This window comes from Cibotium barometz, chromosome 20 (assembly GCF_041138505.1).
Source record: "Cibotium barometz isolate CiBa-2024 chromosome 20, ASM4113850v1, whole genome shotgun sequence".
Lineage (NCBI taxonomy): Eukaryota > Viridiplantae > Streptophyta > Polypodiopsida > Cyatheales > Cibotiaceae > Cibotium > Cibotium barometz.
Genome location: NC_141065.1, coordinates 40678747 through 40700095, shown reverse-complemented (window position 1 = coordinate 40700095; position 21349 = coordinate 40678747). Strand labels below are relative to the sequence as shown.

Genomic DNA, 21349 nt, shown 5'->3' with positions numbered 1-21349 from the left:
TACCATTCTCCATTGAATATAATGCTTCTAGAGATTGTATTGGTGCAGTATTAAACCAAGAAGGACATGTTGTCACATACGAAAGTCGTCGGTTGCAACATGCGGAACTTCACTTACAGGTTTATGAGAAAGAGCTTCTAGGCAATCATTCATGCTCTCACGATGTGGAAGAATTATTTGTTGGGAGCTGAATTTACCGTTAAGATGGATCATCAAAGTCTTCAGTACTTTCTTACTCAAACGAAGTTGTCTGAAAAGCATATGAGATGGGCAAATTTCCTCTCTGTTTCATTTTCAGATTCTACACACTCTCGGAAAGAAGAATGTAGTGGCAGATGCACTTTCCCAAAGGCCTCAAGTTCATGCCATTACCATGGCCTATTGTAACTATTTGGTCCTCCATGCTCTTTTCACATAATAGAACTCATGCCCGGACACATGGACAGGATGATGGACACATGGAAACAGGGTTCCTAAAGTTGGAATTGGAAAAAGCGCTCGTCTGGGTCAAAAAGCAAGAAAAAGCAAAAGTCAAACTTTGTTGACCAAAAGCTGAGGGCACCGTTGGAAAGAGCTCGTCGAACTAAGTCAAAAAGCTATAAGCCGCTTTTTCAAAAAGCAGCTCCAAGGCCAAAAAGCAAGGCCTTAAAGTTAAAATCAAGAACTTTAATTATTATTAAAACAAAAGCAAGAGCCAAGTGATAAAAACAAAAGCAAAGCATGGTAAAAGCAGGCATCCCCTCAAGTATTTAAAGAACCAAGCACCCTCTTGGTGGATCATAGAAAAACACTTGGAGGCTCATAGAAGAAGAACGTGGAAGAACTCCCTTGAGAAAAGCAAGAGCCCTTTCTTCTACATCACCTTTCTACCTCCCCTCTACCAGAAACCCCCTTTGCAGCACCAACCACCGCTGCTCCCCCCTGTGAAGAAGCGCCGCCGCCCAGAGCCGCATGTCGCCGCTGCCCAGAGCCGGGTTTTGCCGCCTGCCACCAACATCTCCGCTGCTCCAGAGCCGGGGTCTTTGCCTCCTGTTTGCTGGATATTCTGTTGCACGTTCGCTCATCCACCACCACCTATTGGCTATTGTCTAACTCTTCCATCAGTACCTCCTTTCAGCCGCCTTCTTTGGGAGAGGGGTTGTTTCTATTTGAAGAACCGCCGCCTCCTCCTTTATTAGTGAAAAGATTGGATTGAGAAGAAAGAGCTTTTGGTGGATTCTTGAGAACATGAGTTGGATTCTTTGGATTTTGGTACTAGCCCGGTGTAAGTCTTTTGTGGGTCATCCTCGAGGTGAGCTTGGCATCAGTTATCTTGTACCTCGACATCGACATCGACATCGGCCCGATCAAATCATCGACACCTTTGTTTGATATTGTATTCATTTGTTGTATTGGTCCTAGCTTGGAAAAGCCCGTGGATTGTTCCTGAAATAAATTCTTGAAGAGGGAGCGGTTTTTCCCGCTTAGCGTGTACTGTGTGAATCCCCTATTCCCTTTATCTCTCATACACGTGATTGCATCTGGGGCATCAGGGACGCCTAGACACCCCATGCACGTGTGTGTGCACACCAGTTTGGGACTAACGCGGTAAATTTTATGTGTTTTGCAAGTGGTAAGTGTGCACACTCAACCTTATTTAATTATTATTTCTTTTGTTAACTAAAGTCAATGGTTGCAGGTTCATATTCATTAAAGTTTGGGTGGACAAACTTATAACTTATAAGAGAGTTCACATCGGGCTAGACTATTTTAATGAACCGGGACCAATTATTAGACTTGGGCGGACAAAAAGCCCACGAGTTGCTAAAAGTGACTGTGGATTTATTTTTCACACACACGAGTTGCTTTTCTAGGAGTTTGGGGTGTTGAGCAAGTGAGGGCAGCCAAAAGGAGCTGGTCGATTTCTTCTGTAGGGAGCATATGAGCTGTGGACAGCACGGAGGAGAGTTGTGAGGCTGGCCGACTTCAAGTGCATGTACTACATGGCTGGCCGACTCATGGAACATGGACAATGTGGCTAGTCCACTGCTGAAACACTTGCTACAGGGCTGGCTGACCGTGTTTTCTCTCTTCTCTAGTGCTGGCCGAGTTGCTTACATGCTATAGAGTCAGTCCAGTTGCATACATGCTCTCTAGGGCTGATCGACAGAGTCTCCTACTTCTCTACAGGCTGGTTGTGCTTATTTACAGTAAAATTCAGCAAGGTACCAAGGGTTTTCTTGGGATGGAACCGATACAGTTTGTGCCTAGCTTCAACCCTACTCACTGGATGCAAAACCATTTGGTCTAACTGCTGTTATAGATTTGCACAATCGTGTGGACAGCCATGAAACCAAGAGAACAGTTGGTGACTATTGGGCCCAGGTTGGTGACCAAGGGCTTGGTTTCACGGAAAGGCAGTTGGTGATTGCTTTGGCCCTAGTTGGTGACCATGGGTTGGCTTTTTCTGGAAGGCAATTGGTGATTGCTTTGGCCTTGGTTAGTAACCGAGGGTTTGCTTTCTCTATTGAGCAGTTGGTGACTGCTTTGCTTTGGTTGGTGACCGAGAGCTTGTATTGCTTTGTTTTTCACAGATTTGGATAAATCTGGTGTTGTCAGAGGAGTGGAACTCCCGGGCACCCGCACTTGTACAAGAGAATACTCTGTTGGTAATTCCAAACCTCCCACAAAGCTGGTCGACTTCCTCCACGACAGCCACATGGTTGGTCGCTTTCTCCAAGAACCTGACAGGGCTGATTGACTCCTTTCTGGGACTGTTTTTGGAGGAATCTGCGACAGTTTTGAGAGCTCATTTGGGACTGGTTTATGGACTGTTTTTGGGGCTGATTTGAGAGCTCCTCTAGGGCTGATTTTGGCTCTGTTTTGGGGCTGATTTGGCACGGAACTCGGAGCTGCTTTGGGCTCCGTACCGGACTGTTTTATGGACAGTTTATGGGCTGTTTTACGGGACTGTTTTGAGATAGTTTTTTGGATGGCTTTTGGTGCTGTGTTTGTAACTTGGCACCGGATAGTTATCTCGGAAAGATTTGTGCTAATGCTTTGTGGAAAATCCGGTGTGCTGATTGCACCCGCGCCTTGGTGTCTTGTAAAAGCTTCTCTCTGAATAAAGAAGTTCCTACGCGGGGCCGGCCATTCCTGCTCAGTGCGGTTTTATGGTTCTTCCACTGTGTTATCATGCTCTGTTTGGTATTTGAAGTGTTGGTCTATATTACCGTTCCGGGTCACCTTCCCTGCTTGTGACATTGTAACACTTGGTATCAAAGCAAGACGTAGATTTCTTGATAGCTTCTTGATTTGTATGCGCTCGTAATGCCTTGGCTGAACAACTTGGACCAAAATTATCCTTGATTACCCGAATTCGTGGTAGACAGATCTGAAGGAGTAGATACGGACCATTGCAACTGTGATCTGAGGGAGGGGACCTAAGAGTGGTTGATCTCTTGGGAGGTTCAGATGGAGATACACACCTTGGAGTAATATACCTCGGTGTCCCATATGGTACATCATACCTAACAAATTATTGTTCTCGATATTTGAGTGGGTCTAGTTGTAGATGGGTGATTTCGTTTTGGATAAAATCTTTACTTGTAGAGAAGAATTTATTGTAGAGACCATTGACTTGGGAGACGAGAGCGCTTTCTTTAGCTAGTCTTGCCAATGTAACCTTGAGTTTATTTAGATTAACTTTTGAATGTGGATGTACTTTGGTGTTTATTCCGTGACCCGTGTGTTGCAGAGTGGGAACCCACGTCATTTCTAAGGATCCTAGTGATTGCAAGCTACATGGTGGTACCACAAGAGAATGAGAAGGATCGATAGCATGACTTCGATAGTGCTATATATACTATGCACCAGTATTGCCACGTGTTTCTGAAATGGCATGTATGAAACGGGTTTCGTACGTTTTGATAAAAGGTAAGAAACGGGTCCAAAAAGGTTTCAAACAAAATATAAAAAATATATATATTTTCAACTTGAAATATACCCAAAAAAAAATGTATTTAGCCCTATGACATAACTTATAAGAGACCACACTGAATTCATTTCAGTAAACAATACACGTAAGATATCACAAATCACGATTGATCATTGGGCCACTACCCACTACCAAGAAAAAGCTTCATACTTCATTAATAGTAATCACTAAACAAAAATCAAAAGGATCACCACATGGGTGACGAATCATGACTCATAATCCATGATCCATGGCATAAATTGCAAATGACGCTAGATGCTAGCATCAAGAAAGTATCAAAAGAGTACATAAATATATGATGTAACATGTCCAAACTAAATAACAAGTTCAAATAAAATGATGTTGCTAGTTGCTATCTACTTCATCCTCCTCATCTGCATCCTCTGCCTTTGTAGCCTTGCTCTCACAGTCACTACCGGTAGCTGAGTCCTCAAATGCCTTATCCTCTAGAGGTGCGGGTGCGGTCTCTTGACGAGATCGTGTAGTGCGAGTTGGAGCCATGATCTCCTCACAGAGCATAGATGTCTCTCTCCTCCTGAGAAATGTCGAGAATCTCCTTGCACTTCGTGATTTCAATCTTATCATGATTCACTTAGTAAGGCTCAATGGGATGATGACCCTTTTACTCTAGCAATGGAAGATTGCAATGGCAAAAGACAAGCCTCTCCAATTGTGTTGTGGAGAATCTATTTCTCTTTTTCGTGTAAAAAAGAGCCCATGTACTCGATGTTGTGGAGAGTCTATTTCTCTTTTTCGTATAAAAAAGAGCCCATGTACTCCAGTTCCACTCACAAGGCCTTGAATTGCAACCTTGGGAGAGAATTAATCTGTATCTAAAAAGAATGTTAAGTTAGAGTCAAAGACAGAGTAGCATTTGAATATAGATTTAGAAAGAATAAGAGACAAAGATACAAGATTCAAGAATCTTACCAAGTTGGGTGTACCAATACTGTAGTTCTCCCACCAAGACACTCGCTCTAACTATCTCCTTGAGCAATGCAGTGGCTCGCCCAAACATATGGCTACCGTTGCGGCGGTAAATGAGAAGCTCATCCTCGAGCTTCCTCATAAGCTATATATCACCTCCCAATCCCACCAACTTGGTAATGTACTCGGTCCATCCTAACTCTCGCTCCTCATTCCTCCAAAGGGGATACAAAATGTGAGCAACAGCATGGATAGGCCTATGAAACCAATCCCAACGCCAATTTCAAATGTCCTTAATGTCTTGAACTCTAAATGTGGCATACGTAAGAGATCAAGATTTAGGAAGCACGAAGAAAACTACAAGTCTAGACTCTATACATTTATAAAATAACTTATATGAAGAGAAAGAGTCAAAGACTAAAGTTAAGGCCCAAGGGTGAGCACCTCTTAGGCGACAAGGTAGTGCAAGTATTGAGAGCTTCACCAATTCTATCCATGAACTCATAAAGCAGCCCAATGGTACTCCCCTCCATGTCTATGAGCCGAAAGACACTATACATGGACTGAAGTGCCTTCGTAAGTCCCTCTGCATCCTGCCACCAAGTATTTCTCATGACCATATGAGAGAATGTTGTAGACTTGGGCTCGTCCTTGTCCTCCCATGCTATCCACTCATGACACACAACAATGCACAATAAGTCATGTCGCACTCTCACTAGTCTCTCCACCACAATAAACATATATGCAAACCGAGTTTTGGAGGGCTTTAGAAGCTCAAGGTCGCTATTGGCCCTGTACATGCTCAAAACATTTGGCCTCTTTGTGACAAAGTTCACCATTCTAGATACAACTGAAAATACATGGCTCACCCAATCAAGCTTCTCCACATCCTCAATCATCAAGTCAAGGTTGTGTGCTCCACAAGGTGTCCACACAATCTTGGGAAACTCATCCTCTAACATCCTGCCCATGGATACACAATTGGACCCTTTGTCCATAATCACCTCCACAATGTTATCAGGGCCAATTTCATCAATTACCTAGCGCATGTGGAACATAACGAACTCCCCTGTAACCATTGTCCCTAGTACCTACCACCGATGCATCTATGGCACGAATGAACATTGTGCCTTTGCAAGAGGACACAAGAATGTTACACACATTTCTCTTCCACACATTTGTTCATCCATCACAAAGCAAAGTACAACCATACTTTGCCCAAGTGGCCTTGAGAGGCTCCATCTCCATCTCCACAACCAGTTGCTCCTTGCGAAGCTCAGTAGTGCACACTGTTTCATAGGAGGACTCATACCCAATGCGGGAGATAGCTCTCATTGCCTTCTTCCATCGAGGAGTCCTGACAATGTGGAAGGACAATCCACATTGAATAAACAATATCATCAGCTCCCTCGTTGCCTCTTTCATGGCAACCTTCTACATCCTTGCCTGCACATGTCCTTTCTTGAACACTGGAAGACTAGTTCTTTTGGCTTGAGGTGCCGAACTAGAACCACCTGCAACATCACCACTGGTATCTTCCTCTTCGATAGTGCGAGTCCTCTTGGAGACACTTTGACATGCTTCAAGCTCTCCCAGATCGGAATCCTCGAGGGGGATACCTAGCTGCTTGGCCTTCCAAGCCTTTAGGCTATCATAGATTTCTTTTGGCACACGCTTACATGGCCCAATGCCAAAACCCTTTGTTTGTGACAAATGTGCCTTCAGCCTAGTGGCACTACCATGGTGCTTATCTTCACAAAAGTTACATTTCCACTTTTTGGAGCCCAAGCCACCATATCTATGTTGGGTTTTATGCTGTGTATGCACCCAGAGGAGTGCTAGTGATCATCAGTAGGTTACTGGGGCACTTTTTACTTCAGTTAGTGGAGGTTTTTTCCCCCAGTTTAGTTCATTTTCACTTATATGCAGTTTATAAGTGTTTTGGTCCACCCGGCACATTTATGGCCGGTCATGTGAACACTTATCCTTTAGGGGTCACTATCATGTGGCTGGTACTTTATTTTTTTCTATCATTGAGAAATCTACAGCAGTCGTGTTCACTCCCTGCTTGTTTTCCATGTCTGTTTTCTTTCTGTAAACCCTAACCCTAACCCTGTGTAGTCTTCATTTGGTATCAGAGTCATTGAAGTTTGGCCCTTGCCCATTGCTGTACACTGCCTGCGCTCAGCACTACCCGTACATCAAACGTACAGCATCCGTACATCAGCGCCGCCTTCAGTCACACGTGCGCCTGCTGCCCGTACACCCATAGTGCGCCGCCTTCAGCTTCAGCTGTGCGCCTTATGCCCGTAAATCCAGTCGCACATCCAGTCGCACGTCGCCTTCAATAAAGTACTACAACAGGCGTCGCCTACATTTACACACGTGTACTAGCCACCGTACGTCTACGCCTTCAGCGCCAATAGTACTACAGTCGCCGCCTGCTGGTATTCGTCTGCAAGTCGACACCTGCAGCCAGTCGAGCGCATCCCTGTCATCAGCGCTGTTGTACCTGCTACGTACGCTTGTACCTGCATACAGCTCGACTGCAGCTGACGTGTACCTGCTGCTCCGTACAGTCTTCTGTACACACCTGCGCAGACAGCAGTACAACTGTCAGTACAAGCGATCAGCAGCATCTGGTGTTCCGTACTTGTTCTGTACCAGTCAACAGTACCTGCTCTTTGGTGGACTGTACCTGCATGAGTACAACAATCAACTCATATCTCAGCTGGTAAGCATTACAGGCTTTGAGTTTTGGGCATTCTTATTTTTCTCTGTGAAAAATATACAGGCACAACAGGCAGATTTTCTAGCAAGAAAATATACAGTTTTTTGCACAGTTTGGGTGCAGCAAATTTGGGCATTTTTGGGGCATTTTGGCATTGTGTACGCCATTTGCTGCCCTACTCAGTCACTGGTGCATTAAGTTGCACATTCAGAGGATTGAGAGTGCAGGCAGATTTGGGTAAACTGTATTCAGTGGAGTACAGTTGTTATCAGGGTTTTTGCTTTTGGGTTTTTTGGTAAACAGGTACAACATTGTGCGTAAAGCATAATGGCAAATCAACAGCAAAGTGATGTATTCACATATTTGTCTAAGGAAGACAAATTGGATGGCACGAACTACTCCTTGTGGAGTTTTATGCTGAAAAATGTGCTTGTGGCAAAAGGTCTTTGGGATTTTGTTAGTGGTGATGAACCACGTCCAGGTCCATTGGCTCCAGAGACTCCTCCTCAAGGGGGTGCTCATGGACGAGGACAACAGGTACAGGCTCCAGGACAGCCATTGCCTGTTCAGAGAACAAATGCTCAAAAGACATGGGATGCCAGGGATGCACAAGCTTTGTCACTCATTGCATTGTCAGTTCAGAGGTCTATTATACCTCATATTCGTTCAGCTGGCACTTCACAGAATGCATGGGTGACTTTGGAGCAAATGTATGCTGCTCGTAATGAGGCTAGGATCTCATTTTTGAAAAGAGAGCTGGAAAATCAGAAAATGAATGAAGGAGATGATATGTCTAGCCACTTGAACAAGCTGCAGGATTTGAGAGAGCAACTCATCAATGTGGATGAGATTATTCCTGAGACACAGCTTGTGTCCACCATCTTGCACTCTTTGCCAAGATCTTACTTGGCTTTCCATACCTCTTTGAACCTCAGCATGAGGAATGCTGTTGAACCCCTCAAGTATCAGGAACTTGTTGCTCTCTTACTACAAGAGGAGCAAATGAGGAAGAATATGAATATGAACACAAATGCTGAACAAGCATTTACTACAGGTCAAAAGGGGAAAGGGAAATCTCAGCCAAAGAGTGCAAATCAAAATTCAGGTGATGGTGGTTCTTCACAGGATACCAAGAAAGGTGATGGACAGCCCAAGAAGAAGGGAAAATGTCATTACTATAAGAAGCCAGGTCACTACATCACGGAATGTAGGAAGAGGATTGCCAAAGAGAAGGCAAAGGAAGCTGGGATGTCTGTTAATGATGCTCCTAAAGCTCCTCCAGAGACTGCTTCTTTTGTTGAGGACAGGGATTACTGTTTCTATACATGCAGCTATGATGCCTCTTGGTCTTCACAGGCACTCAGTATGACAGAGCATGCATGTACTTGGTATTTTGATAGTGGTGCCTCAAAGCATATCACATCTCGCAGGGATTTGTTTAGTCATGTTAACCCTGCCCCTGTTGGCAAAACTGTTCAGTGTGCCAACAATGCTTCATATCCAGTGTGTGGCATTGGGGAGATTCAGCTTACAGCCATTGATGGCTCCATTCTCCGCCTTACAGATGCCTTATATGTACCAGGGATAAAGAAGAATTTGTTGTCCATTTCTTCTTTAGCACATTGTGGAATGCAAGTCCACTTTGATGATGATAAATGCATGGTCAGAGACAAAGCAAATGCCTTGACCTTGATGCTTACTGGTACATTATGTCATGGACTTTATGAGTTGGATGCATTTCAGCCAGTGGATCAGTCTGCTTATCATGCATTCACTCTTACTCCAGCTATGGTTGATGCGGAGTTATGGCATGCTCGCATGGGGCATGTAAATTTTGGTAGTCTTATGCTTATGCAGCGACATAATATGTTTACAGATCTACCTCTCATGGAGAAGCCTCCAGATCACATTTGTGAAGGATGTATTTTGGGAAAAATGCACAGGTTTTCCTTCCCACGTGATCAGGCTCTAAGAGCAACTGCAAAGTTGCAACTTATACACAGTGATCTTTGTGGTCCCATGCAGACGAAGTCATTAGGTGGTTGCTTTTATTTTGCAACATTTATTGATGACTTCTCACGTATATGCTGGGTCTATCCTTTGACACAGAAATCACAGGTATATGATGCATTTTTGGCCTTTGTAGCACTTGCTGAGACAGAGTCTGGATGCAAGGTGAAGACTCTCCGTTCTGACCGAGGGGGGGAATATATGTCACATGTGCTGAATTCTTTTCTTGGGAGTAGAGGTATAAAACATCAGTATACTACTCCTTACACTCCACAGCAGAATGGGGTTGCAGAAAGGAAAAATCGGTCACTCATGGAGATAGCCAGATGTATGCTAAAGGCAAAAAGACTACCACATATCTTTTGGGTGGAAGCAGTAATGTGTGCTTGTCATATTTTGAATCGATGTCCCACAAAGGCATTGGTTTCTATTACTCCTTTTGAGGCTTGGCATGGCCGCAAGCCTTCTGTATCGCATTTTCGTATCTTTGGGTGCCTTGCATATGCACACATACCCAAAGAGTTGAGGAGGAAGCTTGATGATAAAGCCACAAAATGCATTTTTGTTGGGTATAGCCGTGAGAGCAAGGGCTACAGGTTATATGACCCACTCTCCAGGAAGATATTTATCAGCCGGGATGTGATTTTTGATGAAAAATCAGAATTATCCATGGCTGGTTATGAGGCAAATCAGGCTGAAAATGATGTATTTGAAGGTCTTCTACCCATGGAGTTTCATTCCACAGTTGGTGATCCAACTCATGAGGGTAATGGACAGCCAGCAAATGATGTAGGTGGTGCAGAAATTCAGCAGCCAAATGAGCCAGAAGCTGAACCAAATATGGGACAGCAGGCACCACAGGTCAGACATATACCTAGATGGTATTTGAGGACACTACAGGACAGCCATTTAGAGGGTCCTCTTGCTGGTCGTACTCGTAGGGAGACAAGGACCAATGAGCATGCACACATCATAGATTTGAATCTGGTTATGGCAGCCAGTTTACAGGATGATGATGAGCCTGATTCATTTGTGGATGCACGAGATAATGTGCATTGGAACAAAGCCATGCAGGATGAGATTGATTCTATTAAAAAGAATCAAACATGGGATTTGGTTGATCTGCCCAAAGGCAAGAAAGCCATTGGTACTAAATGGGTCTACAAGTTGAAAAGACATGCAGATGGATCCATTGACAGGTACAAAGCCCGTCTAGTTGCAAAGGGCTATGCACAGAAGAAGGGCATTGATTATGAGGAGACATTTGCTCCTACATCCCGTATGTCGACACTTAGGTGTGTCATTGCATTGGCTGCACATCGTGGTTGGGTTGTTCACCAGTTGGACATAAAGACTGCATTCCTACATGGGGACCTCGAGGAGGAAGTTTATGTTTTTCAGCCCATGGGATTTGCAGAACATGGTCATGAGGGGAAAGTATGCAGGCTGAAAAAGGCCTTGTATGGTTTGAAACAAGCTCCACGAGCTTGGTATGCAAAAATAGATGCTTTTCTACTCACTCAGGGATTTGTGAACAGTCCATCAGAGACCACTTTGTATGTGAAGAAAGAAGAGACAGATCTGCTGGTCATCAGTCTTTATGTAGATGATCTCTTGCTCATGGGATCAAATGATGACAAAATTGCAGCATTTAAAGAGATACTGCAACAGACATTTGACATGTCTGACTTGGGCCTTGTACATTACTATTTGGGCATACAGTTTGTGCAGGATAACAGAGGCATTGGGTTGTTGCAATCACGTTATGTTGCTAAACTTCTGGAGAAGTTTAAATTTCAGGATTGCAAGCCTATTAGTACTCCTATGGAGCCTGGGATGAAACTGTCACTACAAGATGACAGTGTTTCCTTTGATGCCACTACATATGCTCAGGCTGTTGGGTGCCTCATATACTTGTGTAATACAAGGCCAGACATTCAGTATGCAGTCTCTCAGTTGAGCAGATTCATGCACAGCCCACGGTTGTCACATTGGCAAGCTGTGAAGCGTGTATTCCGTTATTTGCAGGGTACCTTGTCTCTTGGGTTGCTTTATCCTGAGGGGGGTGACATGCAGTTACATGCTTACAGTGATTCAGATTGGGCTGGTGATTTTGATACCAGACATTCCACTAGTGGGAATTGTTTCTTCCTTGGCGCTTCATGCATTTCTTGGCTTAGCAAGAAACAGACCACGGTGGCCACTTCATCTTGTGAGGCAGAGTACAGAGCAGCCTACACTACTACTGTTGAGTGTGTTTGGCTGCGTCGTCTTATGACTGATATGGATATTTCAGTGGAGGAGCCTACACCTATCTATACTGATAGTCAGAGTGCCATTGCTGTGGCCAGGAATCCTGTGTTTCATGCTCGCACGAAACACATTGAGATTCACTATCATTTTGTTCGGGAGAGACTCCAGGCAGGAGATATCAGTCTGATCTACTGTCCTACAGATCAGAATGTGGCAGACATCTTCACCAAGGCATTACCACGTCCGAAATTTGAAGCATTCCGCAATGCTTTGAATTTGTTTCCTTTTGGTGGATGATGTACAGTGATCACATATCACTCCAGGGGGGTTTGTTGGGTTTTATGCTGTGTATGCACCAGAGGAGTGCTAGTGATCATCAGTAGGTTACTGGGGCACTTTTTACTTCAGTTAGTGGAGGTTTTTTCCCCCAGTTTAGTTCATTTTCACTTATATGCAGTTTATAAGTGTTTTGGTCCACCCGGCACATTTATGGCCGGTCATGTGAACACTTATCCTTTAGGGGTCACTATCATGTGGCTGGTACTTTATTTTTTTCTATCATTGAGAAATCTACAGCAGTCGTGTTCACTCCCTGCTTGTTTTCCATGTCTGTTTTCTTTCTGTAAACCCTAACCCTAACCCTGTGTAGTCTTCAATCTAGACTCGAAGGTGACATTGTTCCAAAGAGAATCACTAGTTCGAGGCATCCTACAAGGCGGGGATAAATGTAGATTATTGGTTGTGCAAGTGCGACACATAGCATAAAGAAATCTCATTTTATGAATATCACAGAAGTCTTGGCCCTTGTAAAAACGCTCCAAATTCACCCTATATTGCCCAAGGCAAGTAGCCTTTGGCCTCGATAGAGCAAGGAGAAGAAGATATGCAAGAAATATTCATGGAAGAGAAAAAAAAACGTGCTTCTCTGTGAGCTATGCAAAGAAAACGTACATAAAGCAAAACAAAAATTACCTCTCGAAAAGACCTCCACAGGGCCCAAGGACACCGAGGAGCACAAGGGGCTGACACGGGCACACTATCACTGGCCAGCTCGTACACAAATCGTCAAGCAACGTGCAGGGAACTGCCACTAGAAAACGCGCATGAAAAAAAACTTACAAAGCGATGGTGACGTATTGTAGGACATTATTAAAATTGCACTGCAAAAAAAAAACGTGTTTCATACAATACGAAACGTTTCGTACGTTTCCACCAGGTACGAAACACATTTCTATGCAACACTGCTATGCACTTATCTAATTTTATTTTGTCAGCAGAGTTGTCATGATCGATAGTTCCTTCGTGCCACCAAGAATAACATTAGTTAGTCCTAGGATAGATAGACGCCAATCGGGAAGCCTGAATGAAGGAGTGTCGTCAAGCATTTGCTTCAAATTGCAATCCATGTCTAGCATAGCTTAGTGCTAGTGACCAGATTTGTGGCTACTAGTAGTTACTAATTATTTTCTTGTACAATCATTGAGTATCAATAGTAATCTTAGATCATATATTTGATCGAGCACATTTCTTGGATGCAGCGCACAAGATCTCAAGGACGGTTTATTCAGTCAACTTTTGAAAGAGAGTTTACGGCTTTAAGATAGGGATTCAGTGTAGCTTCATGTAGGTAGTTATTGTTTGATGAGTTTGAGTCACAACGGAAGCATGTCTTGACTTTTGTCGAGGAGATTACACTTATGTCACAACGGAAGCATGTGTTGACTAACTTATTGTTGTCAGCATGGTGAGGATAGGTGGTTGTGCCATATTTTCCTTGAGGTGCACTAGGTTTATTGGTAATTATTTACAATGTGCGGATTTGGCTTCTATAGAGTACATATCTCCTTATAGACTTAGATTCAGGTTTATCTGACGGAGTTGGATCGGTACTAGGTTTTAGTACCAAAGATGTTACCCGAGGGAGACATGATATGCAAATGTGCGATATAAAAAGCATTGATGGTATGGACCTTTACTTGATTTTCTAGATACGTTTAGCTCATGTACGTACTCTAGCCTAGGATCAGAGTAAATGTTGGATGGCATTTGTTGTGGAGTTCTTGCATGTTGTAATGGTAGCAGGTTTCCTTAGGGTGCATTTTGGAGGCACCTTTGTTTCATCTCAAATTTCAAGATGAGAGAGGTTATCACTTATTGCATGTAAGATGCAGTTCTTGGATAGAACTTGATTATCCGGGGATTTTATCTTTTAGATGGGGCTTGAGTTTCTTTTTAGTGCACAAATACAAAGGTGGAGGTGGGTATTATGGTTTGTTCCTTGGGAGAGTTTAGCAACTTCCTATGGGATTTTATGGTTTCTTTCGAGAAACAGTGCTATTATAGATAAAGGTAGTGTTCCTTGAGACTATCCTCCAGATTTCAAACTGAGGTTCGTAGGGTTTACTTGTGATAGTCATACTCAAAATCTAGCCAATCTTATGTAGGTGTGATTGTCTAATGCACCAATGAGTTACAATAGACAAAGTATTAAGTGAGGTAGGATTTTCATGGATGAGTGTTCTACACTTACGACAGCCTCATGATCTTATTTGAGGTAGGATTGCCAAAGACGAATGTTCTATACTCCCACGATTATGGGAGAAGTAAGAGGGAATATCATATAGGGCAGATTGATGTGGTGACTAACCTGAAAGTCAGTGTTCTTCAGGTGGGAGTCTAGTTGTATCAAGACGAGATTGGGAAGGAATTGATCACTCCGACTTAACCTTATGTCTAAAGAGGATCTTGTATGGAGTGTATCATAGTGATACGGGACGCTTCTACATGCAAGGTTTATGGATACATCTATATTCCTACTGTGGTGGATTTCAAGACTAAGGGGAAGTGGCAATTAATTTGAGAAATCAATTACAAGAAGGAAGGAAAAATGAGATTGTGGATTGCAAATGATCAGAGAGAGTGTTATGTACTTGCTTAGCATCTAGTAAAGCGGTTATGCTTTGCCAGATGCTAGGTAAATCTTCTTTGCTTCGCAAAGATAGTTCCAAGGATCTTGGCGCAAGCATATATATTTTGTAGAGATCTAGATTCAAAGCAATTTTTGCTAATATTGAAATCAGTACGCTTCTCGGATAGATTTATTCTCCTGAGAAGGTTCAGTCTGTATGCCAAAAGACATTGCTACCAACCTTCAGTAATCTTTCGGAAGACTTGCAAGCTTAGGAGTTATGGATTTGTAACACATATGGGGTATCTTCTAGTGGTATGGGATGCTAGGATGTATCACATGTGCAGGTTTACACGGTTTTGTCAAAGCAGATGTTCTAGCTTTTGATGGAATAGTTATCCAGAACTAAGGATTATTGGATGCCTAGTTCACAAAAGGGGTGCACTAGCCTCTGATTTGGTAGATGTCCAATTCATTAGCCAAACCTTTGATAGGGCAGATGTATGGTTTCTAGGCCACACTTCTAACGTGGAAGATATCCAAATTATCAGTTTTTATTATGGCTGATATCCAAGGTGTGTAGTAGGATATTGACTGGCGGGGTTAATCTAGATCGGCACAATTCCAATAGAGTGTCCAGAACTAAGGATTATTGGATGCCTAGTTCACAAAATGGGTGCACTAGCCTCTGATTTGGTAGATGTTCAATTCATTAGCCAAACCTTTGATAGGGCAAATGTATGGTTTCTAGGCCACACTTCTAACGTGGAAGATATCCAAATTATCAGTTTTTATTATGGCTGATATCCGAGGTGTGTAGTAGGATATTGACTGGTGGGGTTAATCTAGATCGGCACAATTCCAATAGAGTGTTGACGCTAACAGATTTCGCTTGCATCTTGATTACCTTGACATGGTAGGCTAAGTTGGAACTTGAAGTTTCTCGATACTTCACGCAAACTTGGCCGGCAAAACTTAAGAATAATATGGTCTCTATTACTAGTGTTAAGCAACTATGTACACTTAGTTTGTTGACTTTCCCTATTTGACATTAAGTGCATGGTAAGGCTGCCTTATATGTTCAAGCGCCCTCTTACAAAAGTTAAGTGCCCATTCACATGGGTAAGATGGAAAAGCTAGGTCAGGAGACCAGTCAAAGACTTACCGATATAGGTTCCTACTCATGATAATTGTTCTCAGTCTCTCACGTAGTAGAGAGGATAAATTAGTTATGGTGGAACATTACACATGTTCACTACCAAGAGATCATTTGATTGGTCAGGATCTGCCTATGATAATACTTAACAGGTTATATTTCCCTTGAGAATTAGAACTTGAAGATGCAGTTCTAGGTGCAAATAGCCCTAGAAAGAATTGACCTGCTTTAGGGCCGTTGTGCATTTGGCAGAGGATAAGGTACAAAAGGAGAGTTATACCATGGGTGTTCTAGTTTGGACACTGTCTTGATAGGAACACTTTCAGAGGTCATTTATGACTAGTGTTCAGATATCTGATAGTTACGTGGTTCTTAGAGAGAAAAGGTATTATTTTATATCCCCTAGATACGAGGAAATACCCTATGGACTACAGGCTTTCAAGGACCTCAAGGTTGCTTTAATAGGCCCCTTGTTTAGCACTTGCTTCATGGGATGATCCATTCCAAGTAATCCGGGGATGGTGGAGCAGCTACCATGGAGTCCCCCGAAGGGGGGAATGCCAAAGGGAACCACCCCCTATTGACAAAGCACAAGCAAATGCGACTGGCCGGAACACAGAGAAAGGAGAAAAAAAGGGGGGGGACAGGAGGAAGGGGGAGAAAAAGGGGGGGGGGGGGGGGGGGGGGGGGGTGGGTGGGTGGGGGAAACAGTCTGGCCGGGCTGGATGGAAGGTTAGACAAGAGGAAGGCAAGGCAGCCCCAATGGCGCCGAGCAGCGAGGAGATGAGAGAAACAAGCGGGAGGAGGGGGAGGGCTGGTAAACAGGGAGGCGTCGACCAGCAAGGAGAGGCAAGAAACGAGTGGGAGGAGGGGGAGGGCTGGCAAACAGGGGGTGAATAGCACAAAGACGGGGGCTAGGCACACACGGCTACAGCGGGGGTGTAGGGTCGCGAACAGGGGCTCCTTCTCAAGCTACTACCAGGGAACGTCCTCTTATCCTTCCAATGCCCAGGTTAGGAGCTCTTCACCACAGAAATGCCGCATGGTAGATTTAGTGGGTCCACTTCAAGGAAACCATTACAGGTCAGCAACTCATCTTGCAAAGCCTTCCTGATTTATCTAGACAGACCTCATCCATCCCCTTTGCAGCTTCTGGGGATGCCTCTCAGGTAGCTCCAAGGCCATGCAGGACCAGAAGGCAGCCTTTCTACACGTGGAGCCAAACATCTTTCTTGTTTGGAGGCAAGGATGAGATCACTTTGTGCTACAGGACACCAATGTGGCTTTTTCACCCATCCCTTCACAAGTAGTCTCCTCTGTAGAGCGACCCCACCGCCCCCCACACCCTCCCCCCCTCTGCACCCCCCCTCAAAAAAAAATCCCTAACCAACCCACCCCTCATGTCTATGAAAAACATATATTTGCCAAGTTATAAGTTCATTGGCTGATTGTGCACTGTGGCTTGTTTGTGGTACCATAGGATTTTACCAAACAGCCTCCGGCTCAGGAACTACAAGCAAAGGACCTACATGACCAGATGTGGACGTTTCGGCACATTTATCGAGGTCTGTAGTAGATAACGTAAGTTGACATCTTGTTTGACTATTGATGTGCCACTAGCAGTGCGCGCTTCATCAGTTGAGCTTCTTTCCTTTCACTAAAATATTGACCTATGTAATTCACAAGGTCAACCAAAGAGGCATCTACTGACAACAGGATGGAGTCTATTTGTGGGTACTAAACGACTTCTGGCAGGTGATTCCGTGCTGTTCATCAGGTAAATAGGTTTTTGGTACTTTTGTAATAATATATGTAAGCTGCTCTTAAAGCTTTTAGCTCATGATTTATATGGCTGTTGGGGTGTTCAATCAGCCTCTTGAACATAGTATTCTTGACTTTTTGTTTGCTTAATCTTACTTTAAACAGGAATGAAAAAGGACAACTGCTTTTGGGAATCAAACGGCGGGTCAATATGCAACATTCTATGATGCCTTCCTCAGTACTTTCTAGTGACAGCATGCATATTGGAGTGCTTGCAGCCGCAGCCCATGCTGCTGCCACCAGCAGTTGTTTCCAAGTCTTCTACAATCCCAGGTCAGAACAACCTTCTGTGTGTGTGTGTGCGCGCGCGCGCGCACGGGTGCCACAGAGGGGGGGGGGGTGCATGTATGCTGAAGTTAACATGGCAGAACATTGCTTGTTTGTAGAAAGTTGAAACTTTCTGATTTGCTAACAGGACAAGCCCATCAGAGTTTGTTATACCTCTGGCCAAGTACAGAAAGGCGGTGCATTGCAACCGAGTTTCCATGGGAATGCGCTTTCAGATGACCTTTGAAACTGGAGAGTCAACTGTAAGAAGGTGAATACCATACGACACCACCTGGTTCAATGCTACCATACATGCATTGCAGCATCTTATGACTATTCAACCTTGTTCAGCTTAACCAACCATCATTGCATACATTGCAGCTAAGCCACTCGTCTGAACTTTTAAAATAGGTACATGGGTACCATAACTGGAATTGGAGATCTTGATCCGGCCCGTTGGCCAAGCTCCAACTGGCGTACTCTTGAGGTAATTGATGTGAACAAAGACGCCTCTCGGGCTTTAAGCACTGTTGTAATGCATGCTACTACTAGCTACCTCAAAGTGTACTGATTATCTTGTAGTATGTAGAGCTTTGTATTCGTCATGGACAAGGCCTCTGGGAAAGAGAGACACTCAGCATGATTACCATTTTGCTGCTGTAAAGTCTTGATGTGTCTTTGGTATAGCAAGACATTCACATTTTCTACTTTGAATTGAGGAAATCAGTTTATGGTGTGCAGGTTGGATGGGATGAATCAAGTGCTGATGACAGGCCACGCCGAGTATCTGTTTGGGAAATTGAACCCGTATACCCCCCATTTCTTACTTGCTATCCTTATTTCATGGCACCAAAACAACCACAACACCTTAGTCTTCTGGGTATGTTATAAGCAATCTAACATGATATAGCACCTAACATGATGAATCTATACCGCAGAAAAGCCAGGATTGAATTGTGTAAATACATTGCATATGTGCATCTCAATAAGATTGTCAAGCTGATGGTGTGCGTTCTTGAATAAGGTCTTTGATTTCCATTATGTAAGGGTGTTTCTTTCCATCTAGAAGACATATAAAGGTGATTCCTTTTCTATGAGGCAGTCAGCCTATCCTCACCTCCAGACAGGAAAGGCCAAGTGCTCAATGTGCACTAAAAATCCACTTTCTTTCATCCATATCCCTGGAGCTGCCTAGAGGCTATCCTAGCAGCCGCCATGGAGGGTGTGGATTAGGTCTATCCATATGGAGCATACTGACTTTTGTTAGAGGATTGGCAGACCACTCTCTTAAGGTTTCACTGCGGCAGGCACAGACCTGCCAAGATCAAGGCTACTGTGTGCAGAATCCCCACTGGAAGTCTTGTGGCATATAAGTGGTTGCCCATCCCTGCCACTCTCCTGAGGCCTCCCAACATCGAGCACTGCCCGCCTGGGCCTTGCTTGGCAGGCTGCCCCGACCGTGAAGGAAGCAACGATTCCTTTCCCTTTCTTTCTGCCTTTTCTCTCCTCTGCAGCATTGTTGATGGTCTGCTTTCTTTATCATCTTTTGACCGGCTCTTCATCCCCTACAAAAGGACTCCATGGTGGCCATTTAGACTTTCCCAAAAGCAGCCACCCTTAGTTGCTCTCTTTGAACAACGGACCTCCAAGTCCTCTCAGCTTCAGTTTCATCCAGCACATCAAGTTCTCAAGCTTTCTTGCTAAGGTGTTTCGCATGCCGCCAGATGAAGAATCAGCGAAGCAATGCCGTCAGAGCTAGAATACCTCTAGACACTCTCCCTCACCAATTGATGAGGCTCCCTGTCAAATCCCCATAGGATCTCCTTGTAGAACGCTCCTAATACGAGACTCGAAATCTGCAAACAAACCAAACAAACAAGAAGGGGTTGCAGGCCTGACTCACCTCCCAACCATGACAGCCGTGGGCAAGCCCACAGACTTGGCTGTCCCCACCGAGCCACAAGCTGAGCTAACTAGATGGACGTACCGACCAATCTCTACCTCGTGACGTCCCATACCGCCACGGTGCTACCCTTGCGGGCCTCGAGACTGCTGCCGGCCTCGGCTGCATGAAGCCGAGTGCACATCTGCACTAGATCCAGGCTCCAGACCATAGAGCTCTCACAAATCACGCGAGACTCTATATGACTAATGACTAACCTTGGCCACCCTTTTATAGGCTCTTGGCCGGTCATCGCGCATCCACCCTTGGGCGCCCGCCCGTCCATACTTGGGTGCCCGCCCGTTAGTCTATCTAGCTCCAAGCTTCCCCAAACCTCAAAGCTAGTCTTGCGTGCGTGTAGCACACAGTAGATACACACTGCGCACATGACACTCCCCCCTCCTCTCCTTTGCACCCCCCTCCCCCAAAATCCACAACAACAAAAAACCTCACTAGTAGAACAAAGTCAAGACTAGGAATGTCCACAAGACATAGGTTGGCAGACAGTTGCTTGTAGATGGTGGCGCCCGTACCCTCAATGTCACGTGCATTCTGCACTTGGATGACACGTGGACATACTGCACAGGACAAGTGCAGGGCCGTGAGGCTGGACAAAAGGCATTGTGAGCCCTTGTCTACGGACAAGTTGCCGGTGTACCGCCAAGGGGTGGTCAAAGTGGTGCGTGTCCCGTGTGCTTCAGCGTTGTGCAAGTCCCACAAAAGATTGTAACCCTCTTGGCATCCCATACACTTAATAGACCGTTTGGTCGGGTGGATAGGCAGTTGTGTACGAACCCGTATTTGATGGTATTAGTGATCAAATCAAGGGGAGATGGATAGTGTGCAATCTATGGGCTGTGGACATGTCCAACAATTATGTTTCATAAAGATGGAGAGGCCCAACCCTAGCCCTAGTCAGCCAGTAAAAGGCTGCCATGAACACCTATATAAACTGGGTTATGGGGTAGCCAAAGAAGGATCTCATGATTTGCATGTACACCAGGCTGATGCGGATGCTAGTGTAGCCATATGCAAGGAAACGCAAACACAAGAAGTCAAGAACCAGGGGAACCTACAACCAGTAGCAGCAAACTTTTGCCATGAGAGAGATGGGCATCTCAGTACGCACACTCTTTCAGAGATGTAAAAAGTGGCTTATTGTAGAAGATGAAAGTGATTCACCGCCATCTTACTCTCCCTTAGCAAATCTTCCACAGAGAAGGGTGGAAGCTGTGGTTTGGAGGTGGTTTGTCAATTCAGAGGGAAGGTTATGGAGATCTTTGAAGGCTTGCAAGGACTGATCTATGACTGTGGGGAAGTGGGAGATTGGTGCTCATCCCCTGGATTGGCTGGTTTCT

At 44.5% G+C, this 21349-nt stretch overlaps 1 protein-coding gene across 3 annotated transcripts in view; it reads left to right on the top strand.

Moving 5' to 3' along the window:
• LOC147627874 (auxin response factor 12-like) overlaps positions 1 to 21349 on the top strand; it is a 106666-nt gene that overhangs the window by 73295 nt on the left and 12022 nt on the right. For 2 of the 3 annotated variants that reach the window (XM_086814849.1, XM_086814847.1), the window contains exons 7-12: positions 17442 to 17526; positions 17648 to 17738; positions 17888 to 18055; positions 18198 to 18320; positions 18461 to 18536; positions 18791 to 18929. In XM_086814849.1, the coding sequence (XP_086670975.1) occupies positions 17442 to 17526; positions 17648 to 17738; positions 17888 to 18055; positions 18198 to 18320; positions 18461 to 18536; positions 18791 to 18929 (682 nt within the window). Of the gene's footprint in view, positions 1 to 3736; positions 3883 to 17441; positions 17527 to 17647; positions 17739 to 17887; positions 18056 to 18197; positions 18321 to 18460; positions 18537 to 18790; positions 18930 to 21349 lie in introns of all 3 variants that reach the window. The other variant, XM_086814850.1, reaches the window with a different exon arrangement.